General features: G+C 35.8%; 1 protein-coding gene and 1 pseudogene across 3 annotated transcripts; both read left to right on the top strand.

The window, feature by feature from the left end:
* Window positions 1-3,756: 3,756 nt before the first annotated feature.
* Window positions 3,757-5,283, top strand: LOC103342701 (receptor-like protein 33 pseudogene; annotated as a pseudogene).
* Window positions 5,284-15,319: 10,036 nt separating this feature from the next.
* LOC103342678 (DUF21 domain-containing protein At1g55930, chloroplastic-like) lies at window positions 15,320-25,277 on the top strand. Of its 3 annotated transcripts, none has more exons than XM_089048071.1 (15): window positions 15,320-16,459; window positions 17,151-17,248; window positions 17,347-17,440; window positions 18,101-18,178; window positions 18,353-18,456; window positions 19,351-19,432; window positions 20,612-20,751; window positions 20,831-20,909; window positions 21,023-21,086; window positions 22,085-22,176; window positions 22,275-22,340; window positions 22,746-22,862; window positions 24,190-24,378; window positions 24,581-24,863; window positions 25,030-25,277. In XM_089048071.1, the coding sequence occupies exons 1-14, from the start codon at window positions 15,887-15,889 to the stop codon at window positions 24,818-24,820; spliced, it is 2,016 nt and encodes a 671-aa protein (XP_088904197.1). In that variant the 5' UTR covers window positions 15,320-15,886; the 3' UTR covers window positions 24,821-24,863; window positions 25,030-25,277. The 3 variants fall into 3 exon arrangements, with proteins under 3 accessions (XP_088904197.1, XP_008244537.2, XP_088904196.1); XM_008246315.2 differs by having other exon boundaries at window positions 25,026-25,277; XM_089048070.1 differs by having other exon boundaries at window positions 24,581-25,277.
* The last annotated feature ends 987 nt before the right edge of the window (window positions 25,278-26,264 follow it).

The raw sequence follows: 26,264 nt of genomic DNA, 5'->3' as shown, positions 1-26,264 counted from the left end.
GTGAGACAACCCCACAGGTTAGCTACAACAAAAAAGGGGACGACACTGTAGGAAACCCACCAAAGATTTTAGTTTGAATGATTTTCCCTCTTTATTTATCTTTTATTTTATATTTTGTTCCTACTGGATGATTCTCCATTTGAAAATCACAATTCCTCCACTAGATGAGGAGAAATTCATAATTCTTTGGTTCAATGGGTGGACCACGTCATCAATCCAGCCACTAGCTGAAACTAAAAATTTCTCCTAAATAAGGTATAAAAACCTTTTTTTTCTTTGGGCAATACGGAACGTATATAGAAGACTGAATTAGGGTTTGGACTAATTAGGGGGAAGAGGGGAACCACCAATGGTCAATGCTTTGCAAGTAGGCTCAAAAGTTGAGCTTTGGGGATGAGGTTCTGTAAACAATCCTGCTGAATTGGCTAAAAGTCCTTCTAGCAAGCACTTCTTCTTAACAAAAATCAAACCACAGAAACAGTTATCATGGGATGGAATCCTATCCCAACAAAAGCAGCCACTAACAACGTTTTGAAGATTTTACTTTCTTAACAAGCCAAGCTGCCTTACATATTAATTCCAAGAAACAGACCTTAACTTGTCCTTCAGAATTACTTGCATTCACATGTAACCAAGCAAATGTTTTCATCTGCTTCTCAATTTTATCATCCTTAACAATTTCAGAAAATCTTGAGGAATTAATGATGGGGTGGTCATTGTCTTCTCCTCCACCGAGACTCTTCCATCAAGAAGAAGTCAGTTTTTGCCATTTCACAGGGTTCATTCCAGTCAGTGGGATGAAACCTACACCAGCTACGTGATGTGGTCCAAGACTCTAGTGATCAATTATCATTATGTTAGGCCTGTGGTAGAAATCCCGAAATCGATATTGAACTTACGAATGTTTTATGGCTTGATCTATCATCAAAAAACTTGAGTGGTATTGTGGAGTTTGGCAAGCTCAGAATTCTCCAAAATCTTTAATAATTGGATGACGGCAGGTACATCGTATTGGAGCAAAGATTCACGGGATTTTCATAGCCTTCCTTTTTGAATGGGACTCTGTAACTTTTGGACCACTGAAAAAAGGAAAAGAAAATGTATACTACTCAAAAGTTGAAACAGCATTATCTCTATATAATTAACAATCTCACAAACCTAAACCGAAGTTTTACTTCCTTTATAATAATGAATAAACAAATGCTGTGGTGATCATAAGAGCTAGAAGAACATAATGTTTGCAGAATTCTAAGATTATTTAACTCATGCCATCCGAATCAAACTTGAGATGCCTGAGATTTGCTTGTCTGCCATTTTTGAAATTGACTGGTGTGGAAGATACAGTAGTAGATACCTTTGATCACAAGAATGAAACGTTTTCTTTTAGAAATACCTGACCAACCTCTCAGAGAGAGAGAGAGAGAGAGAGATTCCATTGAGGGATCCCTCAAATACTTACTCGATGGACACCCTGTAGAACCCAGTCAACATTGTATTTCACTAATCCAAACCGTCTATTTTGTAGATATTCATTCAAAAATCATCTCTACAAAAAAATTATTTGAATCCAATATCATTTCACCACTTAATTAAATAATTGAAATTCAAGTACTTTCTTAAAGCACCGTGTTCATTGATTTTTTTGGTCTCAATTAAATGCCTTAATGATTTTCAATTTGCATGATGTTTTGCAAGGATGATCTCTGAATGAAGATGTGAAAAATAGATGGTTTGGATCGTTGAAAACAAATTACATATGAGACCTTAAAGGGTGTCCCTAAAATAAAATTATTTGAAGAATCCATCAATAGAAGGGGATTATATGTTGAAGAATATGAGTCCCATATTAGAAACTTGACTAAATAAAATACAAAATATAATGAATGATTCTACTACTAATGATACCGAGGCCTTTTATGATAAAACCCAACACCTACTAGACTTTGTAGGTGGTTAAGTTAGAGACAATATCGGTGTTATTAGTAGTGGTCGTTGGCCCGTCTCTTGAATTTAACACTATATATATAAAAAATAATTGACGATACATTCCTTATAAAATTTTCTTGTAAATTGTGAATGTTCAAGCAAAAAATAATAATAAAGAAACAAAAAGCATTCGCAAAAAGAGAAAAGCTTTGCCACTTGCAGCACAGGCGCATGCCATATATCTGCATCAAACATTCTTGTCATATTCAAACGTGCTTTGTCAACTATTTATTCTTTAAGACATATTGCGAAGGAGGGGAAATAAATAATCAAATAGGTGGCATGCCTATAAATATGCATGTAGAGTATCCAACTACACACACAGCATTTTCAGCACAAAAATAGTTTCATGTCCAAGATGGAGTCGTTTTCATGGCTGTATCTCCTCTTCTTGTTATGCACTTCTCAATTTATCTGCTTATCCTCATTTAATTCTTCTTCTTCTTCAGGTCATTTGTGTCATCTTGATGATAGTTCTGCTTTGCTTCAATTCAAGAACTCATTCTCTATTGATACCTCTGGTTCTGATTCTGTTGAAGCTTTTTTTGTTTATGGAATCACTCCTTATCCTAAAACTGTCTATTGGGATAAGGGCAAGGACTGTTGCACATGGAGTGGCGTCACTTGTGAAAGAATAATGACGGGGCACGTGATAGGCCTCAACCTTGGGTACAGTGGGCTTCAAGGCAACATTCATCACAACAGCAGTCTTTTCTCCCTTCGTCATCTCCGGAGGCTAGACCTCTCTAACAACAATTTCAGAGGTTCCCCAGTTTCATCCAACTTTGGCGGGTTTGTAAGTATGACTCACCTTGACCTTTCCAACTCCAACTTCACTGGTCAAATCCCTTTTGAAATCTCCTACCTTTCCAAATTGGTTTCACTTAATCTCTCTTCTGAGACTCAAGTGAGCCTAGGGACAGTTAGTTTGAAAAGAATTGCCCAAAACCTAACCAAGCTTAAGGAGCTATGTCTGGACAGTGTTAACATATCTTCAGTTGTACTTGATTCATTCATGAATTTGCCTTCTTCTTTGACATCTCTTAGACTCTTTGATTCTAGTTTGAAAGGGAAATTCCCAGAGAAAATTTTCCGCCTACCAAACCTCCATGAACTTGATTTAAGATACAACTATGAGCTCAATGGTTCTTTCCCAAAATCTAATTGGAGCAGCCACTCAAGTTCTTGGGACTCTCTTGGACTAGAATCTCAATAGATTTACCTAATCTGACTACAACTTTGAAGTGCTTGAGTGTTTTGTATCTTGAGCATTGCAATTTTGTAGGAGCATACCCTACATTGCTTGGTAATCTTACACAAATCACGGAGTTGGACCTCTCAGATAATGGTTTTAGTGGCCAGATCCCATGGTCGCTTTTAAACATGGAGAGTCTCATTTCCTTAGATCTTTCAAACAACAATTTTTTGGGTCAACTTCCAGATCTTCATAGAATCTTAGTAACTCAACACAAATGCCTGCATCTTCATACGATTCTTCAAAAGAACAGCTAGTCGGTCCTATTCCTTTGCATTTAAACGTACTCTCCTTATATAATAACTCACTTACCGGAACATTACCATCTTGGCTGTATATCTTGCCCTCTTTGGAAGTTTTAACGCTCAACGACAACCAATTCACTGCAACGTCAAAGAATTCCAATCTAGTTCTTTGGTGTATCTTAATTTTGGTCGTAACAGATTACATGGCCAAATTCCAAGATCAATCTTTGAATTTCCAAACCTGAGAGAGCTCGATCTGTCATCAAATAACTTCAGTGGGTTTGTGAAGTTCGGAAAGTTTCAGAAACCCCAAAATCTTCTAAGGCAAATCTTCATCTTTCTAATAACTCTTTGACAGGTATAGAACAAGTATTTCCGTGGAAAAACTTACAAGTTCTTGACCTCCGCACCAATTTGCTCCAAGGACAACTTCCTATTCCACCACCTTCTACATTTGTCTTCTTGGTATCACACAATCAGTTGACGGGAGGGATTCCTTCAAAGATTTGCAACCTCAGTTCCCTTGTAGTCCTTGATTTGTCTAATAACAACATGAGCGGCGAAATTTCTCCATGTATAGGAAATTTGACCAGTCACAACCTCTCAGTTGTGGATTTACATATGAATAAATTTCTTGGAGTGATCCCTTCAACATTCACAAAGGATAGCATCTTGAGGAATCTTGACCTTAATGGAAATAAGTTGGAAGGGCCATTGCCGCGAACTCTGTTGAATTGTAGAAAGTTGGAAGTGCTCGACCTAGGAAACAACGAGATAAACGACACCTTCCCCAACTGGTTGGAATCCCTTCCAATGTTACAGGTTCTTATCTTGAGATCTAACAAATTTCATGGTCCTATAATCAGTCAAAAAACTAGATTTCCATTCCGAATGTTGCGAATTATGGACCTCTCCCACAATCAGTTTAGTGGTCTTTTGCCAAGGAAATATTTTGAGAACTTGATGGGTATGATACATGTACGAGATAATGGATTGAAATACATGGATCATGGCTATTATCAGGACACTGTGATGGTAGTGATAAAAGGTTCCTACTTTCAGTTGGAAAAAATCTTAGTCATGTTCACAACCATTGATTTCTCAAACAATATTTTCGTAGGAGACATTCCAACGGTGATTGGTAAGCTCAAATCATTGAAAGGGCTTAACTTTTCTCACAATCAGCTTACAGGTTATATTCCACGCTCTTTTGGTAATTTGACTAATCTTGAATGGCTAGACATCTCCACAAACAGGCTTGTTGGTGAGATTCCTAGAGAATTGGCAGATTTGGCAATGCTTTCAAAATTAAACCTTTCAGAAAACCGACTTGTGGGGTCCATACCCAATGGCAAGCAATTTGATACATTTGAGAACGATTCATACAATGGAAATTTGGGGTTGTGTGGACTTCCACTTTCCAGAACTTGCATCAATGCTGTGGTATATCCACTGCCATCATCATCCTTTCAGCAAGAAGATGATTTGGAGGATGTGAATGGATTTCATTGGAAAGTAGTATGGATGGGGTATGGGATTGGAATGGTAATTGGAATATCTACGGGATATCTCGTACTCTCAACTGGAAAACTTGATTGTTCTGTGAAAGTGATTGGAAGAGATTTACGAAGTAAAATGATGAAAAAACCAAAGCAGAGTCTTCACGTGCACAAAGTTAGAAGTAGCAATGAATGATTGATGTTGTTTTGCTTAATGATTACAAGTGATTCCAATGTGTCTTTCTTAAATGTTTTCACTAATCTAGTTTTAATGCACGTTGTTTCATCTTTATGTTTATGTTTATGGGAAGAAAAAAAAAATTACATTGCTTACTGTTATCTTGGTAGTTTTTTATTTTTTATTTTTTTATTATTTTATTTTTATAATTATAATTTTAAATTTCTGTAGCTTGGCTTGCAAAAACCTTCTGAGCGAACTCCTGATCTAGATTCTTGTGAAGGCCATGCTCATCCTACAAAATGGCTAAACGTAATGAATTATAATAGTGTGATGATCTGTGACATAATCTCACACATCACGAACATACAAATAAATGCCTTAACCAATGACCATCATAAGTTTTAACAGACATTGTGTGTGATAAAATGCAGCAACAAAGAGATTGCGATTCGAACGACATATTAAATTGTGATTTTTACTTTGGGCCAAACAAAAAATGCTAATCAACATATAAGTTCTCCAAGAAACGAAAAGCTAACCGGTAAAAGATAGTTCATATATAAGTAGAGCGAACACATCACAAGATCTAAGGCAATTTTGTACAATTTCTCAAGTTTAAAAGCCTTTTCAAGTTTGAACAGATTAAGACCCAGTACAACATACACGGAAACGTTCAACAAAGAAAGAGAAAAGCTTTAAAAGGAATGGACGATGAAGGATCAAAGAGCACGACCAGAGAGAAAAACCTATGTTAATAGAACTTAGGGAGGAGAACGTTCAATGCACGTATGCGAGGGTGAAGGGAGAAAGCCGAGAGTCCACACTCGCGCATGTCAAATTAATGTGCTTGGCTTGACAATGAAAAGGTGGCACGCAAATATGTAATTGACTTGAAACTTGCAAAGTACGAGATGTCTAATCTAGTGCACATTTTTCACCAAGGAATTCAAAAGAGAATAAAAAATAGGAAAAAGTTTGGCTCCTTATAATTGAGTAAGAGCTCCTTCTTACAATCAATCTAGTTTTGACATGTGTCAAATTTTTAAAAAAATTCTTTTTTATTGAAACTTTTTCAATGTTGCTGAGTTTTGACAAGTGTCAAAATTTCATTGGTTTTAAGGAGGAACTTCTCCTCAATTTTATGTAGCCAAATCATGCTAAAAAAATTAAATGAATTTGACTAGTGTCAAAACTCAATTTGTTCTGAGGAGGAGCTCCTCCTCAATTTTAAGGAGCCAAGTTTTTCCAAAAATAAAATCTAGTGCACACTCCTATCTAGGACTCTTTCAAATCCTTAAATGCTGTTTTTTCATTACCAATTTGTCTATTAACAATTTATAATTGCAATTTTATCTAACAACAAAGAGAGTTGTGTTGTAAAACTAGGGAATTAGTAAGGAGAAATAAGAGGAACAAAGAGGCAATATAATTTGCTCAAATCAACTTGTCTTCCATTCATATTTGGATACACTATTTATAGGGGTACAGAGGCCTAAATCATTTACCAACCATAATCGGTAGGTGCCATAATCGGTAGGTTACAAGTACATAATGATGGGTATTATGATAGGTTAATAGGGGCTATTATTGTGGGCATCCATAACTTATAAACTCATAATGTATGGATTTATAACACTCCCCCTTAGATGTCCACCATACAATGACATCGTGTTGGACGTGCTAAATGTTGCCTCGTTAAAAACCTTGTCACAAAAAACCACATGGGATAAAAACCTGATCGAAGGAAAAAAGAGTACATTGCACATACATCCGATGTAGTAAAACTGAGGAGTTTCCTCAATTGATATCTCCCCCTGATCTTGAACAGTCTGATTGCTTGTAAAGTCGTCGCATCCCTATACCATATACCAACTTTTGAAATATAGACTTCGAAAGAGTTTTGGTGAAGAGATCTGCCAGGTTATCTTGGGAACGAATTTGTTTGACTTCAATCTGTTGATTCTTCTGAAGCTCATGTGGGTAGAAGAACTTTGGTGGTATATGTTTGGTTCTGTCACCCTTGATAAACCCTTCTTTAATTTGAGCTATACAAGCAGCATTGTCATCATACATGATTATCTAGCATTGAGTTATGCTAGATAATGCTTGTGCGAATAATAAAAGATGTATCTTATTCATAAAATAAGATGAAGGAGTGGCCAAATGGAGGTTCGTTGCTAGATGGTGAACACTTGCATATGAGATATTGTGCTCATATTGTTAATTTGATTTTGACTCATGGGTTAAAGGAGTTACATTCTTATGTTAAGAGTATTTGAGATGTTGTCATGTATGTTAGATCCTCCCCACAAAGGTTGGAAATTTTTAAATCTTGCATTGAAAAAGATAAGATTTATTTTGTGTTAGATGTGCCAACTAGATGGAATTCCACCTACATGATGCTAGAAGCTTCTTTAAAATTGAAAAAGGCTTTTGCTAGGCTGAAAGATAAGGATAGACATTTTGAAACCTATTTTGATAAAGGGAGTATGCCACCAGTTGAGGAGGATTGGTCAAATGCTCATATCTTTGTTAACTTCATGAAACTTTTTTATAACTTCACTTTGAGGTGTAGTGCCACTTTGCATGCCACATCTCATACTAATTTTCATGATTCATTTGCAATTGATTGTGAACTGGCAGAATTGAGTATAATAGATTATCCTCCTCCATCTAACATGGCACAATATATGAAATTGAAGTATGACAAATATTGGGGATCACTTGATATTCTGAACCAATTCTTGTTGATAGTTGTGGTACTTGATCCTAGGTATAAGTTGGACAACTTTTCTATACATATTGCTGAATTGTATGTGGAATATGAAGTTTACATTGTCATGAAGATAGCTAGTATTAAAGCACATTTGTTTAAGCTATATGGCTTTGATTAGGTAGGTTTTGTTAGTAATCCAACTCAAAGTGGTAGTAGTTCTCAGTCCTCAAATGTGATAGGAAAAAAGCTTTGAAAGAAAAATGGAAAAAGAGGCAGTGATTCTATCTCATTAGATGGATAGATATTTATTTGATGCTGCAAAATAGGATGTTGAACAGTTTGATATTTGAAATTGGTGGAGGGTGAATGCTTCTAAATATCAAGTGTTGGCAACCATTGCCTCAGAATGCTTCTAGATATTTGATATTTGATATTTGAAAGGATGTGCTTGCAATTCCAGTTTTTACAGTTGCCTCATAATCTACTTTTAGCACGAGAGGTTGAACAATTAACTCATTACGTAGTTCCTTGAGTCCTGCTATGGTTGAGGCTTTGATATGTACATAGAATTGGTAAAAGTCCACTTCAATATCTTTAGAACTTACGCCAACCATTGAAGAGATGGAGTTCTATGAAACCATTGAGTCAGGTAATAACATCTCTTTTTTAATTGCTTATAACTTATGGGTTTACCATATTGAAACTAAATATGTAATTGTGTGTTTCTTATGTAGAGTTAAAAAAAAAAAATCAAATGTTATGAGGCCTTTGCACCTTTCCGGTGATTGAGAATAGAAATGAAGACATGATGCTTATTGTTTTCTATTTTTAAATTTTTGAAAATTTTGGTTTGATTTGTACTAATCAATTGGGTATTGAAGTTTATTTTTATATGTATGCAAATGTGGGATTGTATGTTGAACTTTATTTTACTATAAATTTGGTTTACCTACACAAAAATATCATTTATTAGGTCAAAATAATTAACAATGAAACATTAAACTTATTCAACCAAATGAAAATACAATAGACAAAAATGAATAAATTATTAAGCAATTACTATGCTTTAAATGTATATGTTAGGGACAATAAATTGCACTTTTAAGCTAGTATCATACCGGGTATAGTGGGATCATGTGTGATCAACAAAGAGGGTCAACTACATTTTGCACTCTAATGATTTAGGGTCTTTCGGAATTTGGTTAATGTCTTCAAATAAAGAAATAAAAACAATTATAATGTCTTGGATGGTTACATCTTAGATTTTCCCACAAGGATTACAAATGCCACATATAGGCAACAAATATTATTATTTTTCTAGAAAAATTGAATTTTTTGGGTGCAAGGAGAGAACAAAAATAGTCTATGTGCATCAATAATTATATGTAAGCACAAAATGGGCATATCAAGTGGTTGTTAAAAAATAGCAATTAACTTGGTAGTTATATGATGAACACATGTTGTTTTTATCAATTTTTAAAAGTTAGTGACCATGTTGGTGTCGGTGACTTGATACAAGCCACGATGTGTAAGTTCGACATCGGAGAACACAACAATAATCTAGAAGTTATATTTGGTCCACTCCTAATTGTACCGAGACCTTTTAAGTTAAAACCCCACACATAGAGGTTCATTGAACCTAACCCTATCCAAGGATTGGACATAGGTAGTTAAGGTAGGGATAATATCGAAGCATTGTTCAAATAGGAAATGGGCTCTTATTGGGCCTGTTGGCACAACAATTGGTATCAGTATTAGAGCCTAGTTCAGCTACAGCGCATTTGGTTCAAGGTGAAGCCATTGACATGTTGAAGGAGGAGACTAGAGCAAATTACTAGACTGGGGAAGAAAGGTGGAGCGGGTTAGTAGAGCAATGGCAAAAGGCTCAAGGGCACCTAGCAAGGCTATAGAAAATCCAAGTGTTAGGTGGAGCAAGGGCTCCTAGCGAGGCTCAAGAAATCCTTGTGGTGGAGTTGCAGGGATTGTGTCATTCTTGAAAAGTACGAATGTCATAATAGGCGGATAACCTTGGCTTAGATCTCGCAAAGGTGGAGACTTTTGGAGTAGGTGGCTCGATACAAGTCATGACATGTAAGTCCCACATTGGAGAATACAACAATAATCTACAGTTCAAATGTAGGTGGTCTACTCCTAAATGTACCGAGGTGTGTTAAAGGTCCATATGGCCTAACCCAACCTAATAATTGGACCTAGGTGGTGAAGGTGGGGATAATATCAATGCATGGTTTGGACAGGAGTGAGCTCCTATTTGACCTACGACAATTGGAGTTGCAAGTACCATGTCATCCTTGAAAAGTGCAAGTGCTATAACTAGCGGGTTACCTTAGCTTGGATCTCGCCAAGGTCGTGATTGTTGGCGTAGGTGGCTCGATAGAAGCCATGATGTCCATTACGCCTAACCCAATCCAACGATTGGACCTAGATGGTTAAGATACGGACAATATCGATGCATGGTTCGGAGAGGTAGTGGGCTCATATTTGGCCCGTTTATACAACAATTGGTATTAGAGCTTGGTTTGGCAACAACGCACTTGGTTTAAGGTAAAGCCATTCATGACATGGTCAAGGTGCAGCCATTAACATGTTCAAGGTGCAACCATTGACATGTTCAAGGTGGCGACTCAATCAAATTCCTAGACCGGTGGAGAAAGGTAGAGCAGACTAATAGAGCAAGGGCTATGCAGAACAAAGTTAAAAGGCTCAAGGAAAACCTAGTGTTGACTAACTAGGTGGAGCAAGGGCTCCTAGAAAGGCTCGAGAAAATCTTAGGGTCAAGTGGAGCAAGTGCTCCTAACGAGGCTCAAGAAATCTATGTGGGAAGAGGTGGAGTTATGAGGACCATGTCATTCTTGAAAACTACAAGTGTTGTAATGGGCAGGTTACCTTGGCTTGGATCTTGCCCAAATGGAGATTGTTGGTGTAGGTAGCTTAATACAAGCCATGATGGGTAAGTCTCACATTGGAGAATACAACAATAATCTATAGGTCAAATATAGGTGGTCCACTCCTAATTGTACTGAGGTCTTTTAAGTTAAAACTCCACAGCTAGAGGTCTCTAGGAACTAACCCAACCCAAGAATTAGACCTAGGTGGTTAAAGTGAGGACAATATCGATGCATGATTTTAACATTAGTAGGCTCTTATTGGGCCCGTTAGTAGAATAGACCAAACTGTTAAAGGCCCAATCCACACAATTAAATAATAAAATTGAGTCAAAGAAAAATGTAATGTAGTTAGGGATGGCAACGGGCCGGTTTGAGGCAGGGTATGACAATACCATCTCCGTCCCTGCTATCCATCCCCGCCTCCGTTCCCAATAAAACTTTTCGGGGAATCCCCATCCCATCCCGAATCCCCTATTTATTTGTATAACAACCAATTCATATATACAACACTAAATTACAAACATGCATCTATGCAATAAAATGTAGCCTAATTAAAAAGAAATTGGTTGATCAACACTATGTTATTAAAGATATACAACTTGCAAACTTGTACTTTTTTCTTTAGAAAACCGAGAGATACATATGGAATTGAAATGAATGCCATATGCAAGAAAGAAAGACCCCATAATAGTATAATGGTATTAAATTTCTTAAATAATTTAAAAAGAAGTTAATTGTTATTTTATAATATATTTATTAATTAAAAATAAATATCATATCGAGCTGGGTTTAGGGATCCCCGATCTCATCCCTGATTTTCCCCCAAACTATCCCCTTGTTAGGGCCGGGGACCCACCACGATGGGAATTTCTGCCATCCTTACTAAGAATAGCTCATACTAAAAAAGAAAAGCCTTCTATGGTTAAAAGTTTTCTGTTACACATATTGATTAATTCATCGTGCCATTATTTGCACATTTTATTGATTGAAATTTTCCTTGAATTTATGCCCAAGTTCCATTTTGATTCTCCAACTTATCTTTTCACCCCAATAGTAACTCTCTCTTTCATTTCAAATTGGTCATAATATAACATTTTCCACCACGCATGCTCCGCTGACCACTCCTCCCTCTATGCACCCTTGCACCAATAGAATTTGACGATAGGACTTATTTGACACGAAAGAGAGAGTTAAAGGATTATTGGGATGAAAAAAATTAGTTGGACGACCATTTTGGTCAAAATGACGAAATTTTGATTTGGATGAAGAAATTGAAAATTACATAGAATTCTAAAGTGACGGAATTTTGAATTCCATCATTTCAATTTCTGGCAATTTAAGATTTTAGTTTTTGGCAACTGAAGATTTCAGTTTGTGGATTTATGTACTTCAAATTTTGTAAATGCCACTATGGAAATTGTGAAATGACGCCTATTTTGATGGAAATTAAACTTGGGAATTCGATGCTCCAATTTCCACAATTTTTTCCGCGTGTCATTTAATAAATTCCGCGTTTAACTTGCCAAATAAGAGAATTGTCAATTTCTCCTATTAAATTCCCAACTTTTATCTAAATTCTGAGTTGTTTTCTCTCATCCAAACGGAGGGTAACTTTCAATTACGTTATTCATATTTTAGTTCAAATTGAAGGTTTTAGCCCTAAAATTAACGATTATTGATAGAATCTGACATAATGATAGATTTGTAATAATTTAATTGAAAAAATCAAAATAAAACTAGACATAAGTTCATGAACCATTTCGATCAAAATCCCTTCAAAATATCAAGAGTGTTGTTAAACAAACACTAAAATTAATTAAGTACACCCTATGATCTAAGTACACTATAATATTTTAATCAAAATGTAAAATTAACTAAGTACACCCTATTTAACTACCAAAAATACCCCTGGTACACCCTAGTACACTCTATCACACAACCCCCTCATACCAATCTTATAGCAGACTTCTCTTTTTACATGAATTTGTACCCTCTTTTCAAATTTTGAGTTTGCATCAAAATCTTTAATTTCTTAAGCTCTTGTGGGAGTAGATTTAATAGGGCAATCTCATCGTAGTATGGGGGAAATAAAAACAAAGAAAAGGTTTCAATGTCCATGCAAAGATTCTATATGCAATTTTTGTATAAATCATCCCAATATTTTCTATTTTTTTGGGGAATTGGAATTAATTCAGTAGGAGATTTTGGTCAATTCCACCATTTGAGTAGGTGATAGTTTTGTACTCAGTTAATTTTAGGGTTTGTTTAGCAACACTCAATATCAAACAATCTAACGAATGGATTTGTCAAATGCAATATCCAAACTAAGGGTAGTTGCAGTTCGGTTACCACAACTTTTCAATGATACCGTGAACTAACCGACATATTGTGGTATGGTAAAAATATGAATCAGTAATTGACCGACATATTGTTGTATACCGCAATTGTCGATATATTGTGATTGTTGTACAGCAATTTTCGGTATATTGCAGTCGTAAAAAGAAAAAGAAGAAGAAAAAAAAGAAGAGATGAGAGAAAGATTTATCTAAATAATGAAGTCTGGGCCTCTGTTAGTTAATATAAAATAATTATAAGTATTTATTTTATGTTGTAAATGCATGAGTTGGTGGATGACCACCATACCTCTTAGCATCACCATATCTAATTCTATGTAACCTATACACTAAATACCATAGTTATGGGCTTGTAACTTATGAGTTGTTAATGTTTTCTTACCATTGTAAGCCTATAAATAAGAGGTCTTATCTAGATGAGATATACAAGTTGATTGAACAATTTCTATTGTCTTTCTTTACTTTCCAATTCTCTACAATTTTTCCCTTAGTTATATAACACGTTATCATCACGAATTCTCTTTCAAAATCCAGTTGAGTGCCCCGATCAAATCCCTCTACTTTACTCATTCTCTACTTGAGGTTTTCTGGGCAATTGTGTTTTCATGATTTCCTTGTGTGTAAATACAAACTCCCTTTGGTAGCATACTATGTTTATAGAAAACAAACTAACCCGAGAAGAAAATTGAAGATCATTCTAAGAGACACAAATCCAAAACAAAGACCGGTCTTCACCAAAAGAAACCAACTGAGGTGTTAAGCTTCTTGGCGTTCAGAGTGGGATATGAACACCCACGAAACAAAGAGATAAGCCTTCTGACTTTCACTGTATCTTCTTCAATTTATTATTATCACCATCATATCTATACTCATGCTAACATCTAAAGCAAGTATAGATGTGTTGGAACTTGTTCTTGTGTGGCAGGTGCAAAAGTAGGATATGGTCAATCCTCCACAAGTAGACCATTTTAATATATTGATCATGGTTTTTGTCGGTTTCACTTTCACATGGCTCCATTTTACATCGGTATATATAATATTAATATGGAAAGTTGATGGTAATACAATATGATATATATATGTGGTACTTTATGTATATATACCTATATATATGTATAAGTAAATAAAACTATGACTGCCAGAAGCTATTTATGTCCATTTATTATATATTCATGGTTCACATTTATATGAGAATATGATAGTGGTTACACTCCATGTTTGTTATGATGGAGTTGGAAAAACTAAAGGAATTAAGACCCGAAGATCTTGATCTTCAATTATAAAGGGCTTGAAGACCCTAAATTTTATACAATTAAATGAAAAAGCCTGAAGATCCTAAATTTCTATACATCTAAAAGGAGTGACAAACATACATCCTCCAATGATAATATAGAAGAAATTTTTATACAAGCATTACCAAAGCTCACTCTGCAAGAGGAAATTGAGATATCAATATCATTTGTGTTGCATCTTCAAATAATTCAAGTTTGTCGTCATCAGGGGGAGTAATTCATCAAGGAGAGAATTATATGAGCATTGTACTCTTTTCCCTTCGACTAGGATTTTGTCCCACTGGGTTTTTCCTAGCAAGGTTTTAATGAGGCAGCATAAGCGCATCCAACACCATATCAATGATCCATAAGAATGTTGCACTCTTTTTCCCTTTGCTTAGGTTTTGTCTCACAGGGTTTTCCGAGCAAAGTTTTTATTGAGGCAACTATGTCATTGTATGGTAGACATCCAAAGAGGAGTGTTGTAAATGTATGAGTTGGTGGATAACCACCATACCTCTTAACATCACTATATCTAATTCTATGTAACCTATACACTAAATACCATAGTTATGGGCTTGTAACTTATGAGTTGTTAATGTTTTCTTACCATTGTAAGCCTATAAATAAAAGGTCTTGTCAATATGAGATATAAAGTTGATTGAACAATTTCTATTGTCTTTCTTTACTTTCCAATTCTCTCCAATTTTTCCCTTAGTTATATAACATTTTAATAATTAATTAAATTATATTGCGGTTTATGTTCTACCGCATGCATTATTTGAATATGCGGAATTGAAACCGCAGTCATATATTGCGATTAGTTCTATAAACCACATGTTACAATCAATTTTCGTAATATGACCTTGGTTGATATTTGCAATTTTTTGGTCTAAAATGCCAGCCTGAATCCAAACTGCTTAGCCCGTTTCTCCCAAATTAAATAAGATGCAAAGGGACAACGCCTGTCCTTGTAATGTCAATCCAACTTGCCGCTGCCAAACCAAACCAAGCTCAATTTCAATTTGTTCAGTTGTCCAGTTCGCCTTCTCCAACAACCAAACATGTTAATGAACAATCCAAATAATATCCCACACCCACTTCTCTATCTCCCCGCGCTTTTCCTTCAACCATGACCCTCTTGTTTCCCATTCTCTCTGGCCGTCTTTAAATCCTGCTAAAACCCTAGACTCCCCCTTCCTTATCCCCGCTTCAACTTCCCATTTTGCCCAACCCAATATTCCAAATCCCAAATTTATAAAAGAAAATAAAAAACCATTGTACATCCCCCCCTTGTATGAGCGCCCTTTTGCTTTTCCACATACATATTAGCCAAAAAATTCCCCCAATTTCAAAGCTTTAATAATAATTTCGTTCGATTCTTTGCCCTGAGATTCCCATTTAGTTCTTTGGTGTTGAAATTTTCGTTCTGGGTCTTGTTCACATTCTGTTATTTGCTTGTAATTTATCGAAATGGCGCTTGAGTCTTCCATTCTGACTCTGCCTAGGTACAATTCTTGCTCGAAATCATGGAGTTTCATGTGTTGCAATAGGCAAACAAAATTTCCCATGAAGGTTTTGCTGCAAAATAATCGATACCCATTTCAATTGGGGTCGAACTGCATTGGTAATAGTGGTTTTAGGAGCTTCTTAGGTCCAAGATGTGAAGGAGTTGACTTGTTGGTTAATAGAGCTCGTTTGCAAGCTCTTGCTGATGATAATGAGAGTTCGGGCAGTGCAGATGCTGTTTCGGGTTCAAAGTTTGATTTTGTTAAGGAATTGGTTAAGTGCGGAATTGTTTTGGCAGCCATGGTTTGTGGGGTTTTAATTTATGGGTGCAGAAGAGCTTTTGCGGTGGAGGGTGTGGTGAATGCAGGCTATGGGGTTATTGGGCAGAGCATATTGTTGCTCAGGAATGCCTGGCCGAAGACATTGCAGGTTCTTCAGCTCTTCAAAGAGCAGGGTTTGATTTTGGCTTTGCTTTTGGGACTCTCAGCGTTTTTCTCAATGGCGGAGACTTCGATTACCACACTGTGGCCCTGGAAGGTATGAATTTGTTATGTTCTGTGAATGCTTATATCATAGGCGTTGTGAAAGATTGCTTTTGATTTGTTTGGATGACGAATTTCTTGTCCACCTCTGGACATTGCACTCTTTATGACTCTTTTTTAATGAAGTAACTTACAACTAAGCCATTTCTGATGATGTTCGAAATGATAAACTGTAAGTGTAAGTTTTTATGTTACTTATCCTTTTAAGTTATGGGTAATTTGACTTAACAATGGAGGAACACTGTATATTCGTCAATGCCAACTTTTTATCATTCATTAACATTTGTGGGCAGGTTTCCATGTCTGGTTTTATATCCTTGTACCCTGAAGTAGAGTTAGACTCTTGTTCTCTATAGATTGTAGTGGAAATTACATTTTTGACCGTGGAATGCAAAGCATCCTTTCTTAAACTTGCTAATTTAACAGACTTGATTTCATAAACGAGGGTTAAAAGTATTTGTGGTTAGCTTTTTAAATGACCTCCAAATAATATGGAATTAAGGACCTTAATATATTATGGCTTTCTTCTTTTTCAGTGCTTATGTGTACATAAAATTGTAACTTTGAAATGTGCATATCCATTTTTCAGTAAATGATCAACCTATTAGCTTACTGCAAGAAAATGAATGATCTGACCCATTAGGATCTTGAAATAACATCAGTTAATTGATATTAATCTGTGTCAGGTGCGTGAGTTAGCTGAGAAAGAGTCTGAAGATGGTGTCTTCAAATTGCTTCGCAATGATGTTACTCGGTTCTTAACAACCATACTTATTGGAACAACGTACTTTCCTTCTCATTTTTGTTGCTATTAATTTTTCTACTCTTCCATCGTGAAGTTGAACATTTCTTTCTTATTGTAGAATTTCCTTGTGTACTCAGTGTTGTCAATATTGGAGCAACTGCTTTAGTTACAGATGCTGCAACAGCAATATTTGGTGAAGCTGGTGTTAGCGCAGCAACTGGAGTAATGACTGTATGTTTCATTTTCCTTGCTTGATCTATTAATAAGCATAGATATGGAGGTACAGAGTTTGATATAGGGATAAGTATTTTGGACATTCAAACTTTAAAACATCCTGTTTAGTGCTTAATTTATGTCTGTTTTTGTTCTTTTCACCGTACCCTTTTTGTATCAGCAAACTTCTAATAACTTCTAATAACTAGTATTATGTAGTCTTCACTCAGTAATCTCAGAAAAAATATTTCTACGATTGCCCTTTTGTCTGGAAACAGAGGGGGCAGGGGCTTAAGAAACTCCTTTATTAAAAAAAATGGATGTCTTTTCATTTTGTATAAAGTACAGTTTTTGTTTCTTTTTGAGTGTGTACCTGCACTCTCTCTCTTTCTCTATCTCTGTGTCTAGATAGAGAAAGATTTATTCACTAAACTCATAGTTCTGAAAGAGTCTAATTTGTTTTATTAAGTGAAATTGAAGAAGAGAATGCTATTTCTACTGTGTTGAGTCTGGCTTTTGTTGAAAAGTTGTTATTTTAGATGTAAGAGCAAAATCAATGTTCTGTCTTTCCTCTCCTCATTTCTTATCAAAGGCCAGAGGCTGCATATACATATATAAGAAAATAATGTACTAGTGGGACTAATATTTAATACTGTTTATTTATCTTGGCGATGCAAGGTTGCTATTTTGCTCCTCACTGAAATAACTCCCAAAAGTGTCGCTGTTCACAATCCCACAGAGGTTGCTAGGTTTGTGGTAAGTTAGAAACTGTAGAGTTTCTCTAACTTCTACTAAAACCCACATGACCACTAATTAGACATCTTTGTCTTTTTCTTTAGACTTTTAGTTATGTTAACTCATTTTTTCTTAACTGATATTATTCCTGCTTGTCTTGATTAATTTGGTCAATGTTGGGTGTGATGCCTCTAGGTTAGGCCAGTGGCGTGGCTCTCATTGGTATTATATCCTGTGGGAAGAGTTGTTACATATCTATCAATGGGGATGCTAAAAATACTCGGGTTGAAAGGAAGAAGGTTTGCTCTTTTGATAACCCAAATTTGAATTCTCCCTAACTTCTAATTTATGTCATATTTTTTTCTTTTGCTGCATGTCAATAATCCAGTTGGTGCTTGGCTGGTGCTGATTGACAATTATGGTTATTAGCTCTTTGTGCTTATGGACTTAATAGTTCGCATTATAATTTAAATAATATTGTGTGTCAAAGGGTTAAGAAGGATGATAGAGATAGACTATGGGTTAGGGCTGGGGTCGGTTTGGACCCAAAACATGCATCAAACCGGGCTAGTTGGTTTGCCCAAATTCCAAACTGAAACTGAACTAACTGGGCTTCTCACCGACCAGGTCTAATTCCTTCATCACAGTGTATAATATCTTGGGCTTCTCTATCATTACCAAAATGGTTCTGGGTGGGATGCTCTAAATTTAACATGGTGTCAAAACCAGCGCTCCATGTGTCTGGTCCAACAACCACACACACTCCATATCTTCAATATAATTGATCCACGTGTTTGGATCAGTCTTGCCACACGTGAGTGGCGTGTTGAGAATATAGAATCCCATACCAGAAATTCTAAGCCATGCATAATAATATGTATGGTCTTGGGTCTCTTCACCTAGCCAATTGGTTGTGGGTTAGATGCATTAAGTTTAACATAATCTTCCGACTGTTATCTCATGTGTTTCTTGATAGTAAGCGGAACATCTACCATGTTAGAGTATTGTGAAGGCTATCTTTCTTTTAACCTGATAAATACATAAAGGTGTTGCTTTCATTTTATGGATAAGAGAGAATTAGATATATGGAATATTGAACTTGTACCTGTTAATATTGTTTCCGGATGTTTTTTGGTTACTATGAAAATGTTCTTGAAAATTATGCCTTTGTTTTACACCTTTTCTATGATCAGTGAACCATATGTTACTGAGGAGGAGTTAAAACTGATGCTGCGTGGGGCAGAGTTAAGTGGGGCAATAGAGGAGGAAGAACAGGTACTTGAATAGTTTTTGGTTTCCCATAAATATTTTATTCTGCTGCATTACTTCCAAGTTACAAAAGAAATATTCATTTTCTGAGTATAATGAAGAAAATCCATGTTATCAGCTCTCAACTCAATGCTTCTGTCATCAAGTATTCTATTGTTTTTTCAATATGTTTCCACCAAATCTTTATGTTATATGTGAAGATTTAATATGGCAGGCATTTTGCTGTTATCCCATCTTTGATGAGTGAAATTCTTCCTAAGAAATACATTTTGCGAGATACTGTTTGACTAGTCGAGGTCCTGTTGTATATGGAGAGGAGAGACAGTGGGGTGGGGATGTAAAAGTAATAAGTTCAAATTATTGGATTTATCAAGGCACTTGAAAGAGTAGCTAGGCTGTTATTGACACCCACAGCTTTGTTTGGGACGTGAGGAATTTTTAGTAACACTACAATCTATCTTAGAGAAATTTTTGTGCATAAAGAGAAAAATGTTTGTTTCTGGATTAACTTCCACATGGAATTTCTCCATGAACTTCAGTTTCAAAATATCTCTGTTTATATGTGTGTATATACGATAATGCTCTTTTGCCATATCTACGTTAAATTATCAATCTGGATCATACTTTTAAACAAGAATATACCTGGGCAGCGGTGTGGATGCCAAACTGTCTGGCATGTTATGGTACTCAGCTATTAATCTGAACCATTGATCAGGTGGAATCATGCTTTAATGTCTGTTCCTATTTGACTGTATGACAACATAACTTGACAGTATTTGGCAAGAAGACATTGCCTCCTTGTTGTGTTGCCAGACTGTTAATATGAACAAATTATTAGGTCGTGTTATGCCTGAAGGGGTGGTACTGATTTACAGCATAGCAAAAAAAAAAAAAACATTCCAGATATCTGGCAAAAGAAGACATTCCCATTTATATATGCGCATGTGTGTATGTGCGTCATCTAGCCAGTCCATAGCCATTTTATTTCTCCTGTTTTGTAGAATATGATGCTTGTCATGAATATGAAATTCCAACATCTTTGTTCTCTATAATAACACTTGTGCTCCTTTCATCATCCCACAACTACCCCCATCCCCCCTTTTAAGTTTATTAATTGTAAAGTTTTGTGCTCGAAGTTCCTTATTTAAGATACACTTTTTATTGGAAAAATAAATCCTTTTGCAGGATATGATTGAAAATGTGCTGGAGATAAAAGATACGCATGTTAGAGAGGTGATGACTCCTCTTGTAGATGTAGTTGCCATCGATGCCAGTGCAACACTAGTTGATTTTCACGACTTGTGGGTAACTCATCAATATTCAAGGTAATCCAAAATTTTAGTGGTATGGTGAATAATTCTTTAGCGCCTTCAGCTGATAATATTTTTAACATTCTTCTTATAGGGTGCCTGTTTTTGAGCAGCGTGTTGACAATATAGTAGGAATTGCATATGCAATGGATCTATTGGATTATGTTCAGAAGGTCAGACAGTTTGGACTCCTATTTATCTCTCTATGAGATGCATATTCTTTGTTTATTAATTGAATAAAAAAATCTCATAGTGCGCAGAACTGTGAATTTGTTTGATTTTTAAGGGTGAGCTACTAGAAAGTACTACTGTCGGGGATATGGCTCAGAAACCTGCTTACTTTGTGCCTGGTAATTCTTTGTATTATGCTAAGTTCTGATAAACACATGTATTCTAGATTGGATATTCATTGTATATTGCTCTCTCTTAATTTTCTTGTACATTTATTGCAGTTATAATTCTGACTTGTATACTTTATAAACAAAACCATTTCTGGAAATAAAATGGTTCAATGGAACTGATGTCCCTGGGTGGTGGTTTCTTAACTGATTTGGCAATGTCTATAACATTTGCTGGGTTTTGGTATTGGCCCCATTCCAGCAAAGCCTTGGGGATTGCGTTAAGGTTTAAATCCTTTGGGGTCCACCCATCTGTCTAATCTGTTGTCTGGTACATTGAGTTCCAAGTGCTCTATTCGCTGTAACAAATTTTATTTAGGTCATGCTCATAATCAGTAGGAGTCATTGAATGAAATGTATGAGTTCAGGACACTGGAGCTGATGTTGCTGCATGATCCTAGGCCAAGTGATTTGTAAAGTTTTGCCACCATTACTTTACACTTCTGATTGTGTTATTTAACATAGTATCAAGTTGGTGCTGGACAGCCTGTTAAGCAGTTATAGGCGGTTCATGGTTGAAGTTGTCTGTACTTTTTGGAGTTTTTTTTTCTTGGTTGGTCGTTTGAAGCTCCTGTTCTGATAAGTAGTGGTTACACTACTTATATTTTCTTTCCCCTGTAGATATGAAATCATTTTTTAATCAACATGATTCCATGTTAATGAGTTTGGCCTCATGCTCTCGCTTATAGTTCTAGCATTTGTTCATGCTACATGGGTCTGGTCTCATGTTCTTGTTGACAGATTTAGCAGTTTGGTCATCAGTTGATGTTTGCATAGAGCTGAATATCTTAGGATTCGTATCATTGAATCTAGGTGTGCCTTGACTGCAGCAGGCATTTGTCTGTCTTCATTGGGAACAACAGTGTACACCATCCAGTTCTTAATTTTGTTTTGGACTGATTATGGTCCTTAATTTTCCAATGCATAAAGTAGTATAATCCATTTTGCAGATTCAATGTCTGTCTGGAATCTTCTTAGGGAGTTTCGCATCCGAAAGGTTCACATGGCCGTGGTTCTTAACGAATATGGTGGAACTGTAGGGGTATGTTCTTCATTCGTCGTTGAATTAAACTTCTGATGTTTTTGTTAAAAATTCACCATGTTGCACAGCATGTCTCTAACTTGTTTGTGATGAAACAGATAGTAACCCTGGAAGATGTCGTTGAGGAAATTGTTGGTGAAATATTTGACGAAAATGATTCAAAAGTAATTCTCACTACTAGTGTTTATACTCATTCATCTACCTTTTTTTTATGAGTAATTCAATAATTAAAGCACAAAGGGGGCACAACCCATATGCTGGTATGCATAACAAAAAATTAGTGCATTAGAATGCTACAAAATCAAAGAAGGGTTTTTTGGTCAGACAAGTGAAAAACGATTTTCTTTGTCCCAGCGAATATAATGCTTAAGAAATGAGCCCTCACTTACTGGGAGATCTTCTAACCCCTTAAATGAGTGCAACTCTTTTAGAACCATAAACACACAAAACTATTGTTCTCAATATAATTGGTAATGCTAATATTTTGGAAAAAGAAAAATCCGTTGTGATGGCTGGTTGATATCATCATATTTTTAAATTTCTTACTGAAATTATTGATGCTGGACCAGGAGGAGATTCAGAAAAAAACTGGCTACATTGTAATGCGTGCAGAGGGTATATTTGATGTGGATGCAAACACATCTATTGACCAGCTCTCTGAAGATCTAAACGTGAAGATGCCTGAGGTATTTATCCTTGCGAGTGTAAAATCCTGAATATTGATTTTGAAATTTATCTATAAGTGATCACACCATACCTATTCTCTCCGCACCTGTCTATTATGACCAGCCAAGGGAAATCTATCCTACTCAATATCTTCCATTTGATTAATTAATTAGTTTGCTATAATGGTTCTATCCGTTGACATTGAGCAGTAGAGCATTCTCATCTATTCTGGATATATGCTTTAATCGTTGTCATATTTTATTGCAATGGGATACAACTAGACCATACCATGTAGCTGTTATTTATTTATTTTAATAAATAGAAAAATATTATAAATCTAGAAAGCACCTAGGCCCTGTGGGGGCACAACCCTAGTACCCAATAAATGTTCAGCCTTGCACACCTTATGTCTGTTGGGAAACAAAATTTGCAGCACTGTGACAGCACATTCGCAAAAGAATTGGCAAAACTCCAGAAACTCTAAACAAAGAAAAAACAGAAAACCACTTCTCCAAAGCCACTGTGCTGTGAATATCAAATGATCAACAGATTCAAGAGAACTCTTGCATGAGAAACAACTATTAACAAGAAATTGGCTGTGTTTCATATGGTAGTCAAAATCTTCTGATGAAGAGCTGCCCACATTTGAAGTAGCATTTCTTATCCACAGTTAATATTACAGAGCTGATTTTCATGTTTGGAGTACAGGTTTATGGGTATCGTATATTTCCTCCGTTTAAATACATGCATGTTTTGAGGGCCTTGTAGCCCAAGTGGTTAAGAGCTAAGAGCGTTTACCCCTGTATTAGATATCCTATGTTTGAATCTCCCATCCCCCAATATCACTTGTATAAAAAAAACACAGGCATTAACCCTCAGCCATTCTTCAGAGAACATTAGAAAAATAATACAAATTTATAAATAAACCCAATCCTAGACATGTATTTATAAAAAAACCCAAGCACTATTTAAACATAGAAACACACCCAAAATTAACCCCAAAGTCAACTTTTTGGGTGTGTTTATAAATGGGTTTTGAGTGTGTGTAATGATGGGTTTTGGGTGTGTTTATATGTTTAAATAGTGCTTGGGTTTTTTTATAATTTCAACCCCCATTTTGGGTGTTTTAGTGAAACTCCCATTTTGCAAGAGCTCATTAATTTCTGCTCATTATTGATAATCAAAGCATAAAGTAATACAGAAGATTTCTTTTCCCAATTGTGATCTGTTTTCGTTTTCAATGTAGACATTTTAAAACGTATCGGTATTATGCATTGAATTGTATTTAGCATTGTCCATCAATTTTGGCTTGTACATTATCTCTCACCTTTCACTTCTTGTTTACAGGGTCATCAATATGAAACAGTATCAGGGTTTATATGTGAGGCATTTGGATATATCCCAAGGACGGGGGAGAGCATCAAAGTAGTCCTTGAAAAGGAAATTGAAGAGGAGATTGATGAGTCCAAGTCTGACAACCAGGATAAAAAAGATAAAAAAGATAAAAAAGAAAAGCACCAAATTTTTAAAGTTGAGGTATGATGAATATTTTGCTCCATTTAGTTCTTTGCATGTGTTAAATTCTAGATGATCTTGAGTTGGTCAATCATGTATTTGATGGTGGGCTGGGGGAGATTTGGTATGCCTTGGATTATTTAGCATTAGAAAAAAAAAAAAAAAACTTATCCTTAATTCATACAAGAGTAATATCAGTGTTGCTATTGTTCTTTTGGGGCAGATACTAGCAGGAAATGCCAGAAAGGTCGGTTCTGTTCGATTTGAAAGGATAGAGAATGATGCTGCGACAGTGGAGACCAAAGAGGTGACCCGCTTGGTTCCCAAAATCATGAAAAGGAAGTGGAGTAATGATCACGACTCAGATGGGACAGAGTATGACGAGGATTCATTTCAAAAGAAACCACAGAATACAATATCTGATGAACATGAAGACAATGTTGATAATCTCAGTATACATTAGTTGCATTGCTCGCGATTCCCTTTTTAACGGAATCATAGAAGAGGTAAAGATTGAGTAACAACGAAAATCAGGAAAGAATATTGTATAAAAAAAATCATTTGAGTGCTGAAATTTTCAGTTTTGCCTATCCTGATACATGTCTGGTATTCGAGGACTATAAGTTTGCCAACTGGATTCTTATGATGTTGACATCAATATGTGGTAGGTAGAGAGCCAGCTTTAAGGGAGATGGCCTAGGTGGAGTAGCTCATTTATTCCCTCACCGCATGGAGCTTCCAATTTTGTTATTAGCCTTGAGCCCCTCTACTGTCAAAAGTTCTAAACCTAGATGTGGATGTAACTCGTCGATATGACTGGGGATGGCTCTTTGAAAAGGCAGAGGTTGTCTGTATAATAATATGTTCTGAAATCATTCAATTATCTTCTAAGGCAGGGTTTGCAGGACCTTTTTTCTTTCTTTTTCAGGCAGCCATGAAATGATGATTGTTTGAGTTGTTTGAGCCAGCCAAGTCATAAAACAAGTTTGATTTGCAGTTTGTGGTTTTTATGGAATGTAGGGTTTCAAAATATCAATCTCATGTCGAATCAACACCAGGAAAATAGTATACAACTTGGGCTGATGGTTCCGAAGCTTTTCCCTGTCAAAGTACAATCAAAATCGGTTGCATCACATTAAGAAAAAAAAAACAATGAAAACTGTGGAATCTTGGATATTAGCCATTGGAAGTTATTGCAAGTGTCCGCAGCGTAAGAGAAGAAAAAGAACATGTTGAATTAAGAATATCATTCTATATCATTTCTTTTTCCTTTATACATACATAATTTTACTTGGATCACTGGAGGGTCCATTTGAATCTCTCTTTGTATGTCTTTTGTTATTTGGTTTTTTGTTTTCATTTCTGACCTAGGAAAGAAATCTAAACTTGAAAATCTCTTCCAACAAAGTCGAAAGATTTACCACTATCCGTATTCGTGAATTGATCATTTTAATCACATTTTAATCACATGTACTACGTGTATGTAATTTGTATTGATTCACGTGATTATGGCTTGTTTCTTTGTCACATTTCTGATGGCATCTCTTGTTTATCTACATTGATGCTGAGATTATCATTGCTTAATCCTGCTTCTTTTTTTTCTTTCCAAAAACTAATAGATATGGGTGGAAATTAAGAATTTTTTTTATGGGACGATCTCATAATTTTAGTGTGTTCATAGATTAATCTAAGGGCCGTTATTAAAGAGGACCTCACAAGGCCTCATTTTTAAGTCCTTAGGTGAGCGGGACTATTTCTAATATGTTGTCTATGTTATAGATATTTCCCCTTTTTTCTTCTATGATACTTCCTTTTTTCCCTCCTACCTAACTAACCCTCTAAAGCTCACTCGTCATCTATCATTTATCTATTTATCCATTTTTAATGCAATCTCTATATGTGCAATT

This window comes from Prunus mume, linkage group LG3 (genome assembly GCF_029339155.1).
Source record: "Prunus mume cultivar Tortuosa linkage group LG3, ASM2933915v1, whole genome shotgun sequence".
Taxonomy (NCBI): domain Eukaryota; kingdom Viridiplantae; phylum Streptophyta; class Magnoliopsida; order Rosales; family Rosaceae; genus Prunus; species Prunus mume.
This window is presented reverse-complemented; position numbering and strand designations above follow the sequence as displayed.